The sequence below is a fragment of the Lycorma delicatula genome, chromosome 7 (genome assembly GCF_047948215.1).
Source record: "Lycorma delicatula isolate Av1 chromosome 7, ASM4794821v1, whole genome shotgun sequence".
Lineage (NCBI taxonomy): Eukaryota > Metazoa > Arthropoda > Insecta > Hemiptera > Fulgoridae > Lycorma > Lycorma delicatula.
This window is the reverse complement of record NC_134461.1, coordinates 45,603,987-45,626,438: the sequence shown is the minus strand read 5'-3', so window position 1 is coordinate 45,626,438 and position 22,452 is coordinate 45,603,987. Positions and strand designations below refer to the sequence as shown.

At 30.8% G+C, this 22,452-nt stretch overlaps 1 protein-coding gene across 1 annotated transcript; it reads left to right on the top strand.

Moving 5' to 3' along the window:
* Positions 1–2,641: 2,641 nt before the first annotated feature.
* LOC142327454 (uncharacterized) lies at positions 2,642–21,037 on the top strand. Its single transcript, XM_075370547.1, has 4 exons — positions 2,642–2,771; positions 11,430–11,582; positions 14,957–15,106; positions 19,368–21,037. Exons 2-4 carry the CDS (start codon positions 11,436–11,438, stop codon positions 20,646–20,648), a joined length of 1,578 nt encoding a protein of 525 aa, XP_075226662.1. The 5' UTR covers positions 2,642–2,771; positions 11,430–11,435; the 3' UTR covers positions 20,649–21,037.
* Positions 21,038–22,452: the final 1,415 nt, after the last annotated feature.

The window sequence follows — 22,452 nt, the reverse complement described above, 5'->3', positions numbered from 1 at the left end:
TGAAGAGTTATACGGAGGAAATGAGTTAGAAAATGGTGTTATAGAGGAAGAAGAGGAAGTTGAGGAGGGTGAAATGGGAGAAACAATACTGAGATTTGAATTTAAGAGAGCATTAAAAGATTTAAATGGCAGAAAGGCTCCTGGAATAGATGGAATACCTGTAGAATTACTGCGCAGTGCAGGTGAGGAAGTTATTGATAGATTATACAAACTGGTGTGTAATATTTATGAAAAAGGGGAAGTTCCGTCAGACTTCAAAAAAAGTGTTATAGTCATGATACCAAAGAAAGCAGGGGCAGATAAATGTGAAGAATACAGAACAATTAGTTTAACTAGTCATGCATAAAAAATCTTAACTAGAATTCTATACAAAAGAATTGAGAGGAGAGTGGAAGAAGTGTTAGGAGAAGACCAATTTCGTTTCAGGAAAAGTATAGGGACAAGGGAAGCAATTTTAAGTCTCAGATTAATAGTGGAAGGAAGATTAAAGAAAAACAAACAAACATACTTGACGTTTATAGACCTAGAAAGGGCATTTGATAACGTAGACTGGAATAAAATGTTCAACATTTAAAAAAAATTAGGGTTCAAATACAGAAATAGAAGAACAATTGCTAACATGTACAGGAATCAAACAGCAACAGTAATAATTGAAGAACATAAGAAAGAAGCCGTAATAAGAAAGGGAGTCCGACAAGGATGTTTCCTATCCCCGTTGCTTTTTAATCTTTACATGGAACTAGCAGTTAATGATGTTAAAGAACAATTTAGATTCGGAGTAACAGTACAAGGTGAAAAGATAAAGATGCTACGATTTTCTGATGATATAGTAATTCTAGCCGAGAATAAAAAGGATTTAGAAGAAACAATGAATGGCATTGATGAAGTCCTACGCAAGAACTATTGCATGAAAATAAACAAGAACAAAACAAAAGTAATGAAATGTAGTAGAAATAACAAAGATGGATCACTGAATGTGAAAATAGGAGGAGAAAAGATTATGGAGGTAGAAGAATTTTGTTATTTGGGAAGTAGAATTACTAAAGACGGATGAAGCAGGAGTGATATAAAATGCCAAATATCACAAGCGAAACGAACCTTCAGTCAGAAATATAATTTTTTTACATCAAAAATTAATTTAAACGTCAGGAAAAGATTTTTGAAAGTATCTGTTTGGGAGTATCGCTTTATATGGAAGTGAAACTTGGACGATCGAAGTGTCTGAGAAAAAAAAATAGAAGCTTTTGAAATCTGGTGCTACACATTTACAAGAATGTTAAAAATCAGATGGGTAGATAAAGTGACAAATGTAGAGGTGTTACGGCAAATAGATTAATCAAGAAGCATTTGGAAAAATATAGCTAAAAGAAGAGACAGACTTATGGGTCACATACTAAGGCATCCTGGAATAGTCGCTTTAATATTGGAAGGACAGGTAGAAGGAAAAAATTGTGTAGGCAGGCCACGTTTGGAATATGTAAGACAAATTGTTAGGGATGTAGGATGTAGGTGGTATGCCGAAATGAAAAGACTAGCACTAGATAGGGACTCTTGGAGAGCTGCATCAAACCAATCAAATGACAAAAAAAAACAAAAAAAAAACATGTAAAACACTATAAAGTTTATTTGAAAGATATTAACTAATTATTTATTTTGCTTAAATTGTTTTTTTTCACTATTTTTGAGATAATAGGACCAACAATTTTTAAAAACAAAATTTTTGTGTGTGTGTGTGTGTGAAGTAACTGTGCGCGTATTAGTAAAAACATAAAGTAAATATAAAATAAAATCGACGTGATAAAAAAAAGAATGACAGAATCAGTGGATCCGTCAAAAATAAGGTATGGTACAAGCTATATTATTAAAAAATTATTCATTTTGTCATTTATAGCTTTAGAGAAATTAGAAGTTAAATTTTCTAGTTATAAATACTTTTACTTGGTCTAGTTGTGAACGCGTTTACGCAAATCAGCTGATTTCAAGTCGAGAATTCTAAGGTTCATGTCCTAGTAAAGGCAGATAAATTTATACGGATTTGACCGTATAAATTTGCAAATTTATAACCACACATTTCAGAAATAGTCGTCCTGAGACTACATGACTAAACTTCATTTACACTCATACATATCACCCTTATTCACCTTCTGAAGTAATTCCTGACGGTTCTTCCGAAGGTTAGCAAGAAAAAAAGATATAAATACTTTTAATGAGTTGAAAAAAAAAAATATTTGGCTCTCATTCGCTGTAGTTGATGATAAACAAAAATTGTTTTACGGGGCTTAAGATAAAATTGAATTTTTTAAAATTAACTCGGTTAAATAGGACAGTTATTGAAAATTAATCAGCAGTAATAAATTTGCCGAATGTCAATAAACATTAGTGATGCAATAAGTTATGCGTCACGTGTGGAAAATAATAAATAAATAAATAAAATAAACGCAGGCTAGAATTTGGTATGGTAGGAGGATACCCCACTACAAGCTATGCATAACAAAGATTGCTATGAATCGAATCGTAATTGAGAAAGATTTGGCTTTCTGTCGCCTATCCATTTCATTGATAAGAATCGTAAAAAGAATCGGTTTCTCCTGTAAACCGATTCTCGATTCCTCCGTACAGTATAAAGAATCAAATCGAAGGAACGACTCATTCACGATTCTTCCCTTTACTACTAATAATGTTAGTTTCATTTACATGTGGTTTGCTTACTATTTGGTTAGAATAGTTAAGTTTTATCTGTGAATAGTACGGCATTTTTTATTAATCTCTAGGTAAGTTCATTTCATATACTTTTTAACGATTTTTATAACTTTTTTTAAATATATTAAAAAAAAAAACATTTTCTGTAAAATTACAATAGTCAAAATGTGAACAAGCGTAAGTGGCTACATCATTTATTTCTACATAGACATTTTTAGACGCTAAATAAAAAATTCACCCACAGTTCCAGTTATAAATACAAAAATATTCAGAAAAACAACGATATTTACCAGTTTTAAAAATAAAAATTAAAAGTTTATATTTATCCAACATATATATTATGTTTACACCAACTCTCGCTCGTCCGTGTTAGTTTCATCATTGAGTGTTCTCATCTTTATTCATAAAACATCATCTTTTATTGTTTTTAATAGCTCTGAATTCTCTAGTGAAACCCATATAGTCATCTCTTGGGATACTTTTCTTGCCAATAAAGTGTATGCATGGCAAATGTGGCATAGGTTTTTTTTTATTTTCTATATGTTCTTTGCAGTTTAATGTTAGTTTTTTTTAAATATTATTGTATACATTATTAAAAAATATATATATACACACACACACATATAATGCTATTATTGACAATGAGAGAAGAGGCTTACTGCATCAGTGCCAGAGAGAGGAATTTAATACTGGTACATTATTGAATACAGTAATCTATTCCCCATTTTAATGTTAACCATTGTAAATACAATTTCTATCTCGATAAATTAGTAATAATTTGAATTATTACCTCTATTTTAATCTGATTCAGTTTTGAATGAAAAGTGTATGGTAATCTTAAAACTGAGTGAACTTAAAAATTTTATCTAATTTATAGTGAGTTCCGTATTTTTATTGTTTCTTTGTTTATTATATTTTATTACACTATACAATTTCAACAGTGGTCTTGTGCTATCCTTGACCCTTAAGACATGTAAAATAGCATCTCATAAAAATACCAGTTGATACAATATTAAAAGTGTGAGATAAATATATGTTTTTTTAGGTAAATGTATGTTTACTGGTAAATATGTGTATTAGCAACAATACATAGTGAAGTAAAAATATAGGCCATGTGTATGAGAAAAGTAGAAATGGGTTTTTCTTGTAAAATAAAAGATTTTTTCTTTTCAAATACCATTTGTATTTTTAATTGCAACCATACATTCATATGATAATGCTTTCTTGCACCAAGAATACATCATATAAAACAATAATTCATAATGGAAATACATACATTCCAATAAGACATTGAGTATGGTAAGACAGCCACATCATCTCCAGTTAATGTTAAAATATATAAGAAAACACGAAGATTTCTAATATGCTTTCATTTTGTAACCTAATCATGTACTGCATGTAAATCATTCATGTGAATGGATCACTCTCATAGCATTAGAGAGACGTATGATATTTTGCTGTTTCAGTGAGATAGTACAGGTAAGCATTGAACAAATGTAGATATGCTTCATCTCTTTATTATGTACAAATCGCTATTTGTCTAGCAAAAGATGGAATCTGGGGAATAGAGCAATAATATTGTATTGCCATTTCTATTCCTTTTATCAACGTATCCTTGGGTTAATATTCATGAAATAAAAAAAATTGTGCATTTCCAACAAAAAAAAATATTCTTTTTCATAAATCCCCAGAGACAAGTAAATCATTTGTAATATTTTTTTTATAAGAAAAAAGAGTCTTCTTGTACATCCAATAATCGTAGTCAAGGATAACAAATTTCTATACTGTATATGGTGAAATATAATACTTTGAATTTTATGACACTTATATTAAATATTACATATGTAAATATTATAAACAAACAACATTCACTGTCAAGATATTACTTTTATCAACTGAACACTGCTATATAAGTAATGCCTCTTAGTTTCAATCTCTCTCTCTCTCTCTCTCATATATGGTTAAATTTGTTTTATTATGATTAGAAATTAATGGAAACCTTGTTTTATAATGACTGCTAGCTAAGACTTAGAGAAATGTATAAAACTGACTTCATAATAACTTCTATATTAAATAATTCATATATGTTTATATTAATCTGTAACATAATCATCCAAGTTTTAGACTCTAAGATCTTCATTATTTAGAAGTAAATAAGTACGAATTTTAAGCACTGCATGCACATATATCGGTAAATGTAAAATACCATGCGAGTCATTCATACCCAACGCTCAGAAAAACTACTGAAGGTAAATTGATGAAAATTTGTACACACTTTTTTCTTAGAGTGTAAGTGTAGACCAAGAAAGGAATTTTTTTGAAATTCTAAGTTTAACGGGTTAACATGAATTACTAATTTTGAAATTTTCTATTTTTCTGTAACGAATGTAGATATCAATTTAATTTTTGGTGTGTGTAATCTACATGTGAATATCTAAAAACCAATTTTCTAGATTTTCGAAATTTAGCCTTGAAAGGAGAGAAGGTAAAAAATTTTGAATAGATGCAAGTTTTACCCATATCCAATTATACTAAACGCCTAAAAACATAAACTCTGCTAAAAAACATAAAATAAAATAAAAATTGGCCGCGATGGGAAATGCAAGTAACCAATATAGCGTGGGCGACCCGCGTCGAGGATGTTAGTCTATTTATATAACAGGCTTGTAATACCCAGTAACAGTTACTGTTGGATGATAATAAATTTTATGTGTATGAAAAAATACCTAGACTGATCGGAATTCGAATTCAGAACCATCCGAATGAATTTCAGAGACGCTCCGCAATTGTTAATATAACAGTCAACATTTGGTAATAATAACAATACTTCTTTATTTTTCCTGTTTAGCCTCCGGTAACTACCGTTTAGATAATTCTTCAGAGGATGAATGAGGATGATATGTATGAGTGTAAATGAAGTGTAGTTGTACATTCTCAGTTCGACCATTCCTGAGATGTGTGGTTAATTAAAACCCAACCACCAAAGAACACCGGTATCCACGATCTAGTATTCAAATCCGTGTAAAAAATAACTGGCTTTACTAGGACCTGAACGCTGTAACTCTCAACTTCCAAATCAGTTGATTTGGGAAGACGCGTTAACCACTAGACCAACCCGGTGGCTTAATAATAACAATACTAGTAATATGTTATATAACCATAGTTATAAATGCTTGAGTTCCGATAATCCAATTATGCGAAGCCTAAATTGCCATTAACTGCAGATAACAAGATTTTTATTTAAAATAAATGACATTTTTTTAAAAATACCGATAATTTTTAAGCATAATATTGAAATTATTCGTATAATATACATTTGAAATCATTCAAGCAGTTTTATATTATAAACATATTATTGAATTTGAAAAAAATTTCAATATCGGCTTGGGGAAAAAATATGGGACTATCGTTTAATCCGTTACACACGAGTACATACTTCGCGTAACAGAAATGAATCGTTTAAATTCTTTCTGAAACTCGTGCAGCGGTTCTGTAGTTACAAGAAATATTAAACATAGACCCCCAACATATATAACTATAATTTTTCTTGACATATTGGATTTAAAAAAAATCTATTTTTAATTAGATAACTTACCCGGTAAAGCGAGTAAAATTCTGACTATCAAGAGTTTTGTTATCAAAAGACTTACTATTCATGAAAACATTAAGCGGAACATGATATGTTAATTTATTCTGAAGATATCAGATAAACGATAACTCTAGAAAAAAAAAAATAGGCCTATAACATCATTCCCAAATGAAATTTCGAAAATTCTTAACCAAAGGACATACTAAAGTCTAAGAATATGATTGATTTTAGAAATTTGAAAAAAAAAATTAGAAAAGGATGTTCTTCTAATACCGCTTTATGTGGATTTGAATAAAACCAAACAACGTCAGAAAGTATTATAGCTGCCGGAGATGCATTAAAACGCTTTTAAAAATTACATATCCTTCAAGTAAATTTTGAGATACGTTACGTAATCTTTGTCTCCTTCACCTATTTAAACCACCAAAATTAAATGGTATTAATGGTATACTGAAGTCATCACGCCAAATTTCATCCAATTCAGTCGGGATATATCAAAGAAAAAAAAACAGGCTAAAATCCTCCCATAATTTTATTGCACAGCTATTTAGCCGAGAAACTAAAAATGGAACGCGTAAAACCATTCCTACAATAGTCTGTGTACCGTTAGGTAGTGTTTTAAAAAATAATATTCCGTTACACAGAATACGATACAAAAAAAAATATTAATAAAATATTAAAACCTCTGTATTTTTATTGAAGTATATTTTCATCTGAATTTTTCAACCACCTTGACTTTTAAAAATAGAAATGGGTAACATTTTCACGCTGAATTATAAAATGCATTTATTTGAATTTTTCAGCAGTTACATACAACAAAAAAATGCACTTCCGTATACTTATTGAATATATTTTGTAACATTCACTAATATTTATATTATTATAAATATAAATATGTAAAGTGAATTCTGACTCTAGAACGTGTACTATTTTTCATCAGACAAGTTATAATAAGTTGTACCGAAATATATATGGTTTTTTCTTTGCTGGTTATCATAGAACGTAATTCACATTATGCATTAAGACCCAGAGTTAAGATTGCTTCACAAGACAAATGGCGTAGTTCCGCAAGTGACCGTGGTTTCTTAATATACACTACAACCTTTACTGTTTCCCACAAGTAAAAATCTAAGGTACTTAAATTAGGCGAATAGGGGTGTACACAAACACCCCTCTGTCCTATCCAACGTACGGAACAGTGTTATTCAGGTAAGAACGCATATCTGAATGAGAGTGTGTCAGGGCTTCACAGACATTCTCGAACGTCCAATATCAGTTCAGAAGGTTTTTTTCACGCCACAACTGTTAGTCATGTTTGCGCCATCGCTGCTCCTTCTCAACTGTTGTCATTAAATCGAATTGATTAAGTCTAGGTGACAAAGATTTCGGTTTTTGGAAAAAGAAAACAAAGAAATAAATCCATCAACCTGGGAAAAAATTGCACAAATTTTCCCAAAATTAAAAGGATTTTCACCATGTTAATCTGTTGTATGTGGACAAGGGAAATATACAAGCCACTGCAATAAATTTTTGTTTGGTGGTACAAGTTTTGCACACCAATTTTTTGCGAATATTGGATGGTGGTACAGATAGTATATCATGTATTTAAACTTGTATAAATGAGGTACGGTGGATCGTCTTATTTACCAGATGAAACTGAAACGTTCCTACATAGTTTCTATCACCAGGATTCCTTTTTCAGAAATCTTTTCTTTAACATCAGCTAATAAATAATATTACTTCATTCTGCATGTGGTTTGCTTAGTGTATGTGGTTAGAATAGTTTTATATGTGAATAGTACAGCATTTTCTATTAATTTCTAGGTATGTAAATTTAATATACTTTTTAACAATACATTATTGTTTTACTTTTTTCGACAAATTTACAAAAAGATTAAATTTTCTGAAAAATTACAGTATTCAAAATGTTTATCGATTGGAAAATTTTTGGGTATAGAGCTCTTACAATAATTAGGAAATTAATTAGTTAAAACAAAATACAAATTCAGTCATTTTACTTTTTCCAATTTTAGTTCTAAAAGAAAATGAGTTTTCTAACAAAATTATCTGATAAAGAGCTTTTAAAAAAAATTCTGTCTGACCCTATTCCGTTTCATCAAGAATCTGTTGACAATTTTTCTGGAATTAGTGATTCCGAATGTAATGATGAATCACAAGAAATTAATGAAATTGACTTGGCTTGTATAAATGAACAAAATGTTACTGAAGAAGAACAATAGTCCAATAATGATACGTCATTATCAGACTCTTCAGTTTACAACACCTATCAATTTGTGCTGTACCTAGGATGGGCCAATGTCACTTGAAAAAGAAATAGATTCCAATGAATTATCTCCTATAAAGCTGTTTCAGCTTTTTATTTCTAATCATATCATATTCTGACTAGTTTATCAGACAAATCTATGTGCTCAATAAAATGCATTGACTACTTGGAAAAACTTTTAAATCTGCCAATAAAGAGGAAATTAAACTATTTATTGGTATAAATATATTAATGGTAATAAAGCAGTTTCCCAGCTATAGAGATTTCAATTAACCACACATCTCAGGTACGGTCGAACTGAGAATGTACAAGACTACACTTCATTTACACTCATACATATCATCCTCATTCATCCTCTGAAGAATTATCTAAACGGTAGTTACCGGAGGCTAAACAGGAAAAAGAAAGAAAGAAAGAAAGAAGCTATAGAGATTACTGCTCCTCATCCCCAGACTTGGACTATATCTTTATTAGCAAGACCATGAGCATCCACCGCTTTGGGTGACTGCTTTTTTATTTACATGTTAATGATAATAGTAATGCACCTAAAAAAGGTGACCCAATTTATGACCAATTGGACAAATGAAGGCCATTTATTTCTTCACTTTCTGACAATTTCAAAATGCATTTAATATCTCTGAAATAATGTCCATTGATGAGTTTATGGTCTGGCTATTGGCTGATAAAACAGGGTACTGCTTCAAATTTGATATATACACAAGGAAAAAGGGTAGCACAGCTCAAAAAAATCTTAGGGAAACAGTCATTAAATTAATGACTGAAAAAATAAAATATAAAAACCATAAAATCTATTTTGATAACTATTTTACTTGTTTACTTGCCCAGCTTTACTTAATGTTTTGAAAATCTGTGGTATTTATGCTTGTGATACAGTCAACCCAATCCGCAAGACTTTTTCAGAAGTGAGAAGTACACGTAACGAGGAAACTACGACTATTTTATTATCGAGGATAATAAAATAGTGCATTTCCTTTCAAATTACCATAATACAGAATAGATAAAAGAAACAAAGCGGAAGCTGAAAATGAAACTCAAGTTATTAATTGTCCAGTAGTAGAAATTTATTATAATCAAATTATGAACTGTTTCGATAAATTTTATCAGTTAAAGAAAAATATACAAAATAGATCAGAAGAATAAAAAGTTGTGGCATTGTCTCTTCTAATATCTAATAGATGCTAGTGTTGTAAGTGCATTAGTTTTGCACAAACCAATGAGTCTAGTCAAGATATCTATGAAAGAGTTAAGAAGTGAATCTTCAAGAAGTTTGATGACAACTGCTGTTGTTGTAGGTAGGAAAAACTCAACATCAACAGCAAGATGAGATAAACAAAATAGGTGTCTTCTGTCAGTACAAATTAAAATAAGAAACCATATGTTCCAGAAAATATATAAAAAGAACGTTCTATGCATCAGCCAGTAAGAACTACTAGGAGAAGATGTACAAAGGACAATAAAGTACGAACTGTTTGGATATGGTGTATATGTAATGTACCACTTTGCTTAGGGAAGACTAAAACATGCTTCCAAGATTATCATAGTACTTGAAGTAAAGTACTTGGAAACTGAACCACCTGTTTTGTATATTAGTTTTTACTACAAGTAAATTTTATACATGTTTTATATGATATATTCTCTATATACAAATAAGCTAATTTCAAAACAATTTACTGTTTCTTTACTACAAGAATAAAATTATTTTTAGAGCTCTGTACCTGAAAGAGTTGTAATATGTGATCGACCATATTGCATATTATAATCTTTTTTTGGTTGAATTTTTTTTTTCTCATTTCACTTCTGTTTTTATCAACGTTTACTTGCCATTGATATATACAAATCAACACCTTGATTGCATACAAACATAAATTATCACAAAAATTTAGAATAAAATAAATGTACAAATTTCCATTCCGTTATCTTCCATACAGGTAGTGTGACGTGAAGATTTTCTCAAGATTGATAGAAATTACTTGTGTGATCATGTGTGGTTGCCCATTGTAATGACCATATATGATTTGCACTGTAAGCCTTGATATTTTTTTATTAAGCTTTCTCACTGTCTAGTTAAACATAGAATGTTAAATTGCTTTTTTATTCATTTGATTAGGCTAAGTCATAACTCAAGTTAAAATTGTAGTTTAATAACTAATAGGTAAATGTAATGAAAGAAAGAAAATTAATAAAAAGCAATGTAGACTGTAGTATAATCAGAAATAATGTATTTATTACCAGAGGTATAAAAATGGGTTAAATTATATAATAAAATATCCTTTTTTTGCAAATAAAAATACATTGATCAGTGCAAAATCACCTGACTTGTTCTTATGTTAATATGAATGAAACAAATAAAGTCATACGAGCTTAAAATATATGAGGCTGAAGTAGATAATGGGATAAATATTTAATTGTACTTTCTAATTATTGTAGAAAAACTAAAGCATTATTACTTGTATGTAACGTTTTATAATAACCTTCTCATACTATATGTTATGAATTCTATATTTTTATTCCTTAATCTAATCTTTCCTGTGAAAATTGAATTTCAATACTTATTAAAATAAACTATTGTAGATCCACTTTAACAAAAGGATATTCTAACTTGTATTTCAAGGTTACTTTTGCAGGCTATAGTTTTACAAGTTTTCACAAGACATGTTACTACGTCAGATTTAAATCTGATGTTGTAACATGTACTGTGGAAAAACGCTTGTCAAAGAAACTGGGCAAGCTAAATTGTATGCCGGTGTTAGAAGCACGGTATAACGTCTTATACCGACTTACAGTTATAAGTCTCACCATTATAATAAATTATTTCTATTACTTTGTATTTTATAGCAGAATATGGATGCATCAACTGATAGTTCATTTTTGGATGAAGATCCATTATCCTTAAATATTAAAAAAGAAATCAAGCACGAAACAGAGCAAGAAGAATATTTATTTGTACCTGTTTCCACAACTGCTGATGAACTGACAATATCTAAACAAGTAAGCTATTTTTTAACTTGGTTTAAGTTAAAAATGTGAAACCTACTTATTGTAAGAAATTTCAATTTTTCTATTCGTCTAGATATTTTGATATTCAGTCACAAGATATTTTGATTAAAGGTGCAAAAACGTTATTAGAGTATGTGGATGTAACTTTTCTTTTAGTTTAACCGCCAGGACCACCGTTAGGTATTAATTCAGAGGATGAAGTGTAGATTTATAGCATGTGTGAAAATGCCGTGCCTAACCTGGATTTGAACCCAGGACCTCCGAATGAAAAGCCATGATGCTACCACTCGTGCCAAGGAGGCCGGCATGTGGACGTAATTAACTTTAATACAACAAACTGCCCTTACCACTTTACAGAAGATATACATCTTTTATAACAATATGTCACAAAGAAAATGCAGTAATTGTTACCTTATCCTGTACACAAACCTGTTTATTACATTTTACACCCAGTGTTATTCGCAAAAGTTATAGTAAAACAGTAGAAATATATTCTTCATTTTATGAAGCAGTTTCAGTTACGTGAAGCAGCTTCATCATAGTTTTTGATAATCGCCATTCTAGGTCATTGCATTTTTGTTTTCAAACAAGATGATGTGTTTCTTTATGTTTCCACCTGTGACCTGCATCTTTTAATGCACCATTTAGATGATGCTTACCCGCAAACATTTTTCTACTGATCTATTCATTTAAAGCCAATACCTATAATATTCCTGTGTTCTAACACTAGCAATAGTGATTATTACTGAAAGACGCAGTTGAGTATTATTATGGAAGCATTTACACAGATAAGTTACTTCCATGAAAATCAATTTATTTTATGATGGTAAGAAAAACGTGTTTTTCAGCACTTGGATTGTACATAGCACTGCAATACATGAATCCAGACCCTCTTAAACATTTGAGGTTTTTTTCCTTCTTTCAGTCTTAATACTTAATGTAATCTAATACTCCTAATAAGTTAATAGGTTGATTGGTAAACATAGATCAAGAGTAGCAGAAAATGGAAATTATTTTATACAGATACTATTAAGTCCGGATAGACAGATTGCAAATCCAATCCAATGGTTATGGTTTTTTAATTGACATTCACATTGTAGAACTATTTTTTACTTCCAGTAAAGGACGTGTTAAATCAACTTCCTCGAAAATCTATTTGAAGTTTCAATTTAATTATTAGTAACTAGTTAAATTAAAATTCTTTAACAAAAAAAAAATATTAATAGAGTATGTGGAAATAGGTAGCTGCTACGCTTTGAAAAACTGTAAATAGATGAAGATTTCTTTGATGAAACAGTTTGTCCCCATCCTTTTACAGTATATAAACATTTTTTACAACAATATGTTACAAAGATAATCCAGTGAACTGATGCCTCATCTTATGCACAAAGGTGGCTAAAAGATTTTGCATTATACACTCATATTCAATGTTGTTTACAAAGTTTATAGTAAAGAAACACAAAGATATCCTTTTATGAAGCATATTCAGTTATGAAAAGCTTTATCATAGATTTTGATAATCCCCATTCAAGGTCACTGCATTTTTTTATAAAGAAGATTGATGTGTTTCTTTATGTATTTACCCGTGATCTGCGTGTTTTAACAAACCACTTAGATAGTGCCTATATAGATATATTTTTCTATTGATCTATTAATTTAATGCTAATGCTTATAATATTCTTCTGTAGCGCTAGCAAATTTCAATTTGAATTGTATTATATTTTTTTTTGTTATGTCCAGATAGACGGATGGCGAGTACAATCCAATGGTTTTGGTTTTTTAATTGATGTCCAGATTGTAGAACTATTTTTTACTTGCAGTAAAGGACATCTTACATCTATTTTCTCTATAATCTATTTGAAGTTTCAGTTTAATTATTAGTCACTAATTAAATAAAATCCTTTAAAAATATTCATTTGCGTTTATACACTGTTCAAACAGATTGTATGCAAAATTTCATGCAATATTTATGGTTTGTCTTTTTGACATATAATAAAATAATTAACACATTGGCAACTGTGAGGAACTTATTGATTCCTTCCAAGACTGTTCAGTACAGGTTTTGATTATCCATCGTGGTTCCTAAGTCATAACCTTATATCATTGTTTTACAATTATTGTGTGGCAACACTCCAGCGGCACAATAGGAATACTAATACACATTCCTTTCATGTGCTGTCATCTGATGACATCCTCAGTGATCTCTAAATGAAACGTATTCTAACAGCTGGTGTTGGTTAGTGATTAAGATTACGTTACAGATTTTACTGAGTGAAAGAAGTATGTATTATTTATGTATCGTAATTATATTAATATAACTAAAAAAATAATATAGTAATTAGCATAATGATGTATTATCACTGAATCATATTTGTAGTCGCGTGGTAAGAAAACGTTAATTATTGTTTATGAGATAATGGAATGTCAAACGGGTCTGAGTCATACTTACCCAATTTAGAAACAGAAAATTGTTCACGAACAGCAACAGACAGATAATCAGAGTATACTGAAAATGAAATAATTTGATCTATTCTTAAACAAGTTTAATAAATGAATTAAACACATTTATGGAAATAGGCAGTTTTCCATTTGCTTCTGTTTGTATATAGGAAATCATATCTTAAGTATTAATTAAATGTTTAATTAGAATTTGGTGTACTGGTTCTGATTGCTCTGTTCTCTATAAGATATGTATAAAACATACTTGTGTACTTTCTATAAGGTGATGTATAAAAAATGACTTTCACATTGGCTTCTGTGAAGCAGACAAAATGTTTGCAGTATGCCTTTGCCAGAGGCAGCATTATAAATTAATAATGCTAATAAATTATAAAAATTAATAAATTAATTTTGCAGCATTTACATGTTTTGTTAAATGCATGTTTCTCTGGAATTTTCATCCAGAAAATCTATAATATGTTTGTTTATATAGTCTTGATAGGTCCATATAATTCTATATATAACCAGTCAAAGCCTTTCTTTTGTAAAAAAATTGTATCTTTTTGGTAATAAAAAACATTAATTTTTCACTATTGTTTGTTGGCCAGCGTTATATTTTTTTTTTTTTTTTGGAGATTTAGACATTTAATGGTCTGTCGGTGGTGCCATAAAACTCTGGCTCTTTTATGGTGTTTTTTATAAATATAGATTGTTTTTATATTAAGTCATTTACCTACATAACCAATACAGATGCAAGCTTTGCAATGTGCTCTGCTCCAGAACATATGTTAAATTATCTGTGCATTACATTTAGCTTCAAGCTTTTATCTTCAGCAAATGTTATTTTACAGTAACATTTCATTAACTACAATAACGGTAAGTTCAACCATTATAATAAATTATTATTACTTTATATTTTGTTGCAGAGTGTGAATTCACCATCTGGTAATTCATTTTTGGAGGAAGATCCATTATCCTTCACTATTAAAAAAGAAATCAAGCATGAAACAGAGCAAACAGATTATTTGTTTTTACCTGTTGCCATAACAGATGAAGAACTGACAGTATCTAAACAAGTAAGCTTTTTTCTATTTTAACTTTGCTTAAGTTAAAATGTAAAACCTCATTGTAGTAATTCTAAATTTTTCTATTGGAATAGATGTTTTTATTTACTGTGTAATGTCTTATCGAATGTTTCGCGTTCTTATTTAATACTAGATATTTTGACTAAAACTGTAAAAAGAGAAATTAAAAGAGTATGTGGAGGGCTCTAGCTGACCTGACATGAGTCACAACTCTCCTAAATCCCATGACTTATATAAAACAAAAATAAATACTCCATAACCAGTTTCGTAAAAGATTTCTTGTTGACTTCTTTATAGAGCCAAAATGTATTGTTGCTAATCATTCGCCAAACCTACTGACATGTAGCTGATCTAGTCTTGCAAGTGAACATGCAGCCATAGCCATAAATTTTTTAACAACAAATTGTTTATCTCCCAACAGACAGTGTGTTCTATTATGGTTGTTGAAACGTGTATAAAAAACAGAAATGAATAAACATAAGAAATATTATACTTCTTAATACTATTCCTATTGGTCTTTGATAAAAGACATGAGTCTACATTTCCAGGATGTATACTTCATGTATTTTTAGTGTGGTATGTATGAGGTTTACAATCTTCAATTCAGAGTTTGGTTTGCCCTATTAACCAGTTTTAGAGATCGCAAACAATAAAATTTACACAATTTATTTATGATGATATGCTTTCATCTTTACAGAAAATATGGTCAATATTCATTGCTGAAGAAAACAAGTAACTTCGTAATAAACTAATTCTTTCTAAAAGATGTCTTATCAGATTTGAATATCAGGAGTTAATTACATGCTAAAATGCTACTGTACTGTATTATTATTCATTATTTGTCTAATATTAAATACGAGGTTTTGCAAAACATTGACACAATGAATTGTGGCGTTGATACTACAATAAATCAACAACTGATGTGAAATGATGTTCACATCATGATGAATTGGTTTACCTGGAAATCTAACAGAATACTAGTTTTTCACTGCCTTTGTATACTCTCCTTACTTCTGAATAAAATATTAAATGCGAGATATTTGCTATTCTAAAGTCCATGTTATTCTTTGTGCACATGGAAAGAAACAGTCTCAATTGTGCAAAGACAATGGACTCACAATAACAACAAAGAATCTCATCTTGGTACATCATTCTTTATGTGTTGAGACACATCTTGTCTCAACATCCTGATTGTCTAATGGAAGCTAACCACACACAATACAGGATTAGCAACCTTTGTAGAAAACATTACTCACAATGCACAGAATAAAATCCTCAACATGTAATTCTGTTTATATATTTTCAAATGCACTGGATTATGAACTTGCTGTTAGAGTTCATTTTTTAGTATGATACATTTTCATAAAGTTAGATGGTAGCAATGAATTTACATTGACAGATGTGATATTGCTGAATATTTTGTCTACAAAGATGCTAATCATTTTATTCAAAATATGTCACCAAAATAGATGTGAAAAAATGTCTCTGTGGCTCTGTGTGAGCTACAAAGGGTGAGAAAGATTCCTCCTTCTTCTTTGATAATTACCATGAAATACAATCTTCAATTCAGAGATTGGTTTGCCCTATTAACCAATTTACACAATTTATTTATGAAGAGATGCTTTCATCTTTACAGAAAAGTTGGTCAATATTCATTGCTGAAGAAAACAGGTAACTTCGTAATAAACTAATTCTTTCTAAATGATGTCTTATCAGATTTGAATATCAGGAGTTAATTACATGCTAAAATGCTACTGTACTGTATTATTATTCATTATTTGTCTAATATTGCATAGGAGGTTTTGCAAAACATTGACACAATGAACTGTAGCGTTGATACTACAATAAATCAACAACTGATGTGAAATGATGTTCACTAGGTACCAGCCATGTCTATTGTTAATGCTGAAGCAGTGTAGCATGTTAATTAATTTTGTTATATTTGAAAAGTTCTAAATTCTGTCAGCCACACTATTTTATTAAAATAGAAAAACAGTTATAAATTATTTTTTAAAAAATACATCTTAAAAGTTAACATTTTAACATTTTGTTTTCCTCTGGTTAGGGGAGTAATGCCATTTACAGACAAAGTGTCAAGCTCACTAACAGGTTCCGCAGATGTTACAGTGTATGTAGCCTGCACCTTACTAACTAAACCTCCACCTCACCAGTCCCCGCCTCCTGAGACCTGAAACCAGAGACCAGAAACCATATTTCAGCATTAGTCAGCACCAGGAGGTACCTCCAAGCTCAGTGTGTTCAGAGTCCCTGTGCAACATCACTTTCGGCCATCTATGCAAGCACGAACAAACGCTAGCTCTGCAGAGGGCTTTCTGCTCTCTAGTCCGTTATCCTTCACCTCACTTCTTTAGGTTTTGCTGGTCTTGTGTATTCTGCTGGACAGTCTGCACGTTATTATTGGGGAGCCTTGCCTCCTCATTTGAGTTGTGTCGATGCACCCTAGACATGGGTGCATCTCATTTCTTCTCACTATCTGTTCAGCTGTCCACCTTGCTCCTTCTCTTACAGAATCTTTGTGGCTAGTTCTGCTATTGCAAGCCACTCTTTATCTCCCCTGAGCATATACTCTAGCATATTGTCTGGTGTCAGTTGGAGGACCCTAAGGTCTCCATAGCAGCACCCACTTTCCATAATCGAAGAAGTTGTGCTCTGGGGTATCTACTTCCCTGCAGTAGACACACCCAGGGTCTGCATATAGACAGAATTTGTGCAGGTAAGCTCCAAAATTACTCTGGCCATGCAGGAGCTGTGTAAGGTAGTAATTCAGCTCTCAATATGTTTTGCTTTGCCACGATTCAATCCATGTTGTGAGCCTTCAGACCCACCTCCCACTGTTCTTGCCAGGCCGCTGTAAGTTGCTGCCTGGCTTCTCCTGATGCCAGTCCTTTACATCTGGTTTTTTCCTCAATCAATAACCTCGCTGGAGGTAGTCCTGCCAGCACTCATACCACCTCCCCAGAAACCGTCCTGTATGCTGTTGTTATACTTATCGCAACCGCAACCCTGCACTGTACAGCTTCTAACCTCTTGGTTCTTGCCACTCTCATCACATCACACCAGCATACAAGATACAGCTTCTAGCCTCTTGGTTCTTGCCACTCTCATCACATCACACCAGCATACCAGGTGCAGCATACAAGATGATTGAGACAGTTACCAACATGACCAGTCTCCTCCTTGGAAGTCCTAGTTGCCCCAGTCCTGGGCATTATCTCTCCGTCCAGTGATCTCTCTACCTTCTCAACAACATATTGGATATGCCGGGTGAAACCTCTATTCTTCTGGTGCTGTACGCCCAAGTATGTTGCCTGGTCCACCTGTTCCACCTTGATACCATTTACATGCAGGGTGATCTCTCTTAACCTCCTCCTTCTGGCCATGACAAGCTCTTTAGTTTTCTGGTGCCAGCCGTAGTCTTTTATCCACTAACCAACGGCTGGCATTCCTGATGGCAGCATTTCCTATCTCCTCCATGCCCCTTTCATCAGTCCCTGGTACCAGCAGTGCCAGGTCATCTGTATACGTCATAATCTCTATGTCTCTGGGATACTCCAGTCTGAGTACTCTGTCGAACACCACATTCCAGAGGACGAGCCCCAGAACCAAGCTGGAGGCACCCCTGCATTCATGTTGAAGTTGTCGTAGCCTCCCTCCGTCTGAGCTGTTAACTCTTTTTTAGTGCATATAGCTGTTAAGGATAGCCCTGAAATAGATACTGACACTGTTTTGTTCCAGGGCCTATTTGAACATTTTCACATTTTCACTTGTACAATTTTTACTAAACGCTTCAGAATTATCAGAAATATACGTCTCTAATCTGTCACAAAATTAAATTACTTACTAGGACCAAAATGTGTCAAAAAAAATAATTATCTGTAAATTATTCTTCAGCGTGTTATAAATTGCATTACAAACTTATGGTACAAATCTAGATGTATGTGATTTAGAAACATGATAAAATTTCATATTTTGGGAATTGTATATTATTTTGTTATTTATTTTTTAACTGCTTATACTAATGAAATTTTCATTTTTGCTATTTACAAATAAACATATTACACTTGCTATTATTTACTTTTACAATTTGGCCTTAATCTAAATTGTTGCCATTTATGTTTATATTCATATTTACTATTAGAGTATAAGTTTTCAATATGTAATTACCATTATTAAAATTAACAAACTTTTCAGATAGATTTTTAACTTAACACAGTTATGTTAATTTTCTTAGGATCTTGGTGAAGAAGCTGTTGATGATGTGAAGGAAAGAAGTATTGAAAGTAGTTTACAGACAGCAAAATGTGTGGTCTGCAATAAATTAAAATATAACTGTATATGTGATAATGTGATCAGTAAAAATTATGATGATTTCAACAGTTCTTTTAAAGAAAAACACTTGCCACTTACAGATAAAACAGTTAAAGAAAGGAATGCCACATCTTCTCATCTTCCTATTCACATATGTGTTTTTTGTCAGGAGTCTTTCACTCAGAGATCTGCTTTAGAGTCACACTTATCCATTCATGTTAAAAAGAAAACATGTAATTTTTGTGAAAAATCTTTTAGTACGCAATCTGATTTAAAGACTCATCTCTCTATTCACAGCGGTGAGAAGAAATTTGCATGTAATATTTGTCAAAAAACATTTTCATGGAGAAAAAGTTTAAGGGCTCACCTCTCTATTCACACTGGTGAGAAGAAATTCACTTGTAATGTTTGTCAAAAAACATTTATGCATAATTATACTTTAAAAAGGCATCTCTCTATTCATACTGGTGAGAAGAAATTCACGTGTAATTTTTGTCAAAAATGTTTTAGTCATGGCTATAATTTAAAAAGGCATCTCTCTATTCATACAGGTGAGAAGAAATTCACATGTAATTTTTGTCAAAAAACTTTTAGACAAAGTGGTACTTTAAAAACACATCTTCTCTCTATTCACACTGGTGAGAAGAAATTACATGAGAAGAAATTCCCATGTAATTTTTGTCAAAGAGTGTTTAGTAACCGCGGTAATTTAAAATCACATCTGTCTGTTCATACTCGTGTGAAGAAGAAATTCACATGTAATTTTTGTCAAAAAGTGTTTACTAGAAGCAGTAGTTTAAAATCACATATATCTATTCATACTGGTGTGAAGAGGAAATTCACATGTAATTTTTGTCAAAAAACCTTTATGTATAGCTCTGTTTTAAAAAAACATCTCTCTGTTCATACTGGTGAGAAAAAATTCACTTGTAATTATTGTCAAAAAACGTTTCGTCAAAACTGTGATTTAAAATCGCATCTTGTTATTCATACTGGTGAGAAAAAATTCACATGTAATTTTTGTCAAAAATCTTTTAAATGGAGAAATAGTTTATGGACTCACCTCCCTGTTCACACCGGTGAGAAAAAATTCACTTGTAATTTTTGTCAAAAGTCTTTTAAATTTAGGAATAATTTAAAACATCATCTCTCTATTCATGCTGGTGAGAAAAAAATCGCATGTAGTTTATCTTTGTATTCATAATGGTTAAAAAAATTATTATGCAATTTTTGTCAGAAGTTTATCAATTGAAGTAGTAAATTAAAAGATCATCTCCCATCTCCCCACTCATACCAGGAAGATCATCGTGGCAGAATAATCTATAATATAAACATTTCAATTCGTATTCATTTCATTAAAATTTTTTAGTTGTTTTTTAAGAAGAAACATGCTCAACAGTATTTATACCAAAAGCTGAAAAACATGCCTAATGCTAGATTTTTATTTTCAGTGATTTGTTACCTGGAGAGCAAACAAGTAGTTTTTACAGTAATTTCTATTTATTGTATTTTGTACATATATTTTTTATATTTTGTATTTATATATATCATTTTTACAGATTGTATCAATCTCTAGTTATAAAAGATATCACAAAAATCCAATGTATTTAAATATATAATAAATTTGATGTTTTCAAAGAATGTTGTCTTTAGTGTTCATTTAAATAACATATCTACAGTAGAATAATTTTTAATAAAATAATAAACGTAGATTTTTAAAATAGAATTGGTACAAACATTTGTGCTAATGAAGCCTTTACAGAGAAATATAATTTGATCTACTATAGTACTTACTAAATGTTTTGAAAATGTATTAGACTGCAGTTATTCTCACTACCAGCTTTATAAATATAGATGATAGTAAACAAGCAGTGAAGTCAGTGAAGTTCAAGTGTTATATTTTGTTAACAAACAAAATGATGATGATGATGCCTATTGATGGTGTTTAATAAACATTGTAAAACAATGTTTACAACTGGCAGTAAATGAATAGCATTCTGAAAGACTCATGGTTTATGTCACTTCACTACCACCTCATATATCTCAGTTGAGTTTACAATCTGCGAATATTAGTATGTTATGGCCATTGGAGGAGACCCTCATGTGATGTTGACGTTAATCTTTCGAAAAGCAAATCATTCCTTAATTTTTTGAGAATTCATATACGTCAATGAAGTTGTTAAAGTTGTGCCATACTCGGTTAAAACAGATGACACTTGCAATAAAAATAAATAACAGTATTGAAATAAGCCATCAAAACCATACGCATATTGAAATAGAAATAACAACAATATATAAAAATATCTAATGAAAAAAATATGGCATAAGATAGATGAAGTATATGTGCTATTAAGAAAGAAAAACAAAGGCTAAGTAGTAGTAACATATACAAAAACATGTAGTATAAACTAATTACAAACAAATAAAACAGAAAAAACGTTACTGAATATGATTTGCAAATGTTGGGATGTTGCAAAATTATACCTTTAACTTTTATATCTTTTCATCTATTTTACAGAAAATAGTATTAATAAAAAAAATAAACAATTTTTTTGGAATATTTGTTCAAGATATTAGTACTTGCCATATTTAATTCCATATATTGCACCCTCGTATTAAACATCTGTACCCAGAATTCACATCTCTTTTTTTAAGTCAAAAATGTTTTTGTTAATTCCAATTTTTGTTTACCATAAAAATTAGAATTATTCTTAAATATTTGTTTATAATAAATCCAACATGAAGAAAATTATTGAGCAATAATGTTATTTGGTGTATAATCATGTAATAAAAATTCCTTTGGTTGGTCCTTGTAAATTTAAAGTAAGAACTTTTCTCTGAAAAACTGTATTATCTATATAGATGATATGAAAATGTACTGTATTATTTTAATTGTGTGTGCGAGAGAGGTAGAGATAATTCACATATTTAAATATTTTCATTTGAAAATGAAGAAAATTAACTAATTTTACTGATGAAAGAAAGTTTGGAACTGATGACATAAATAA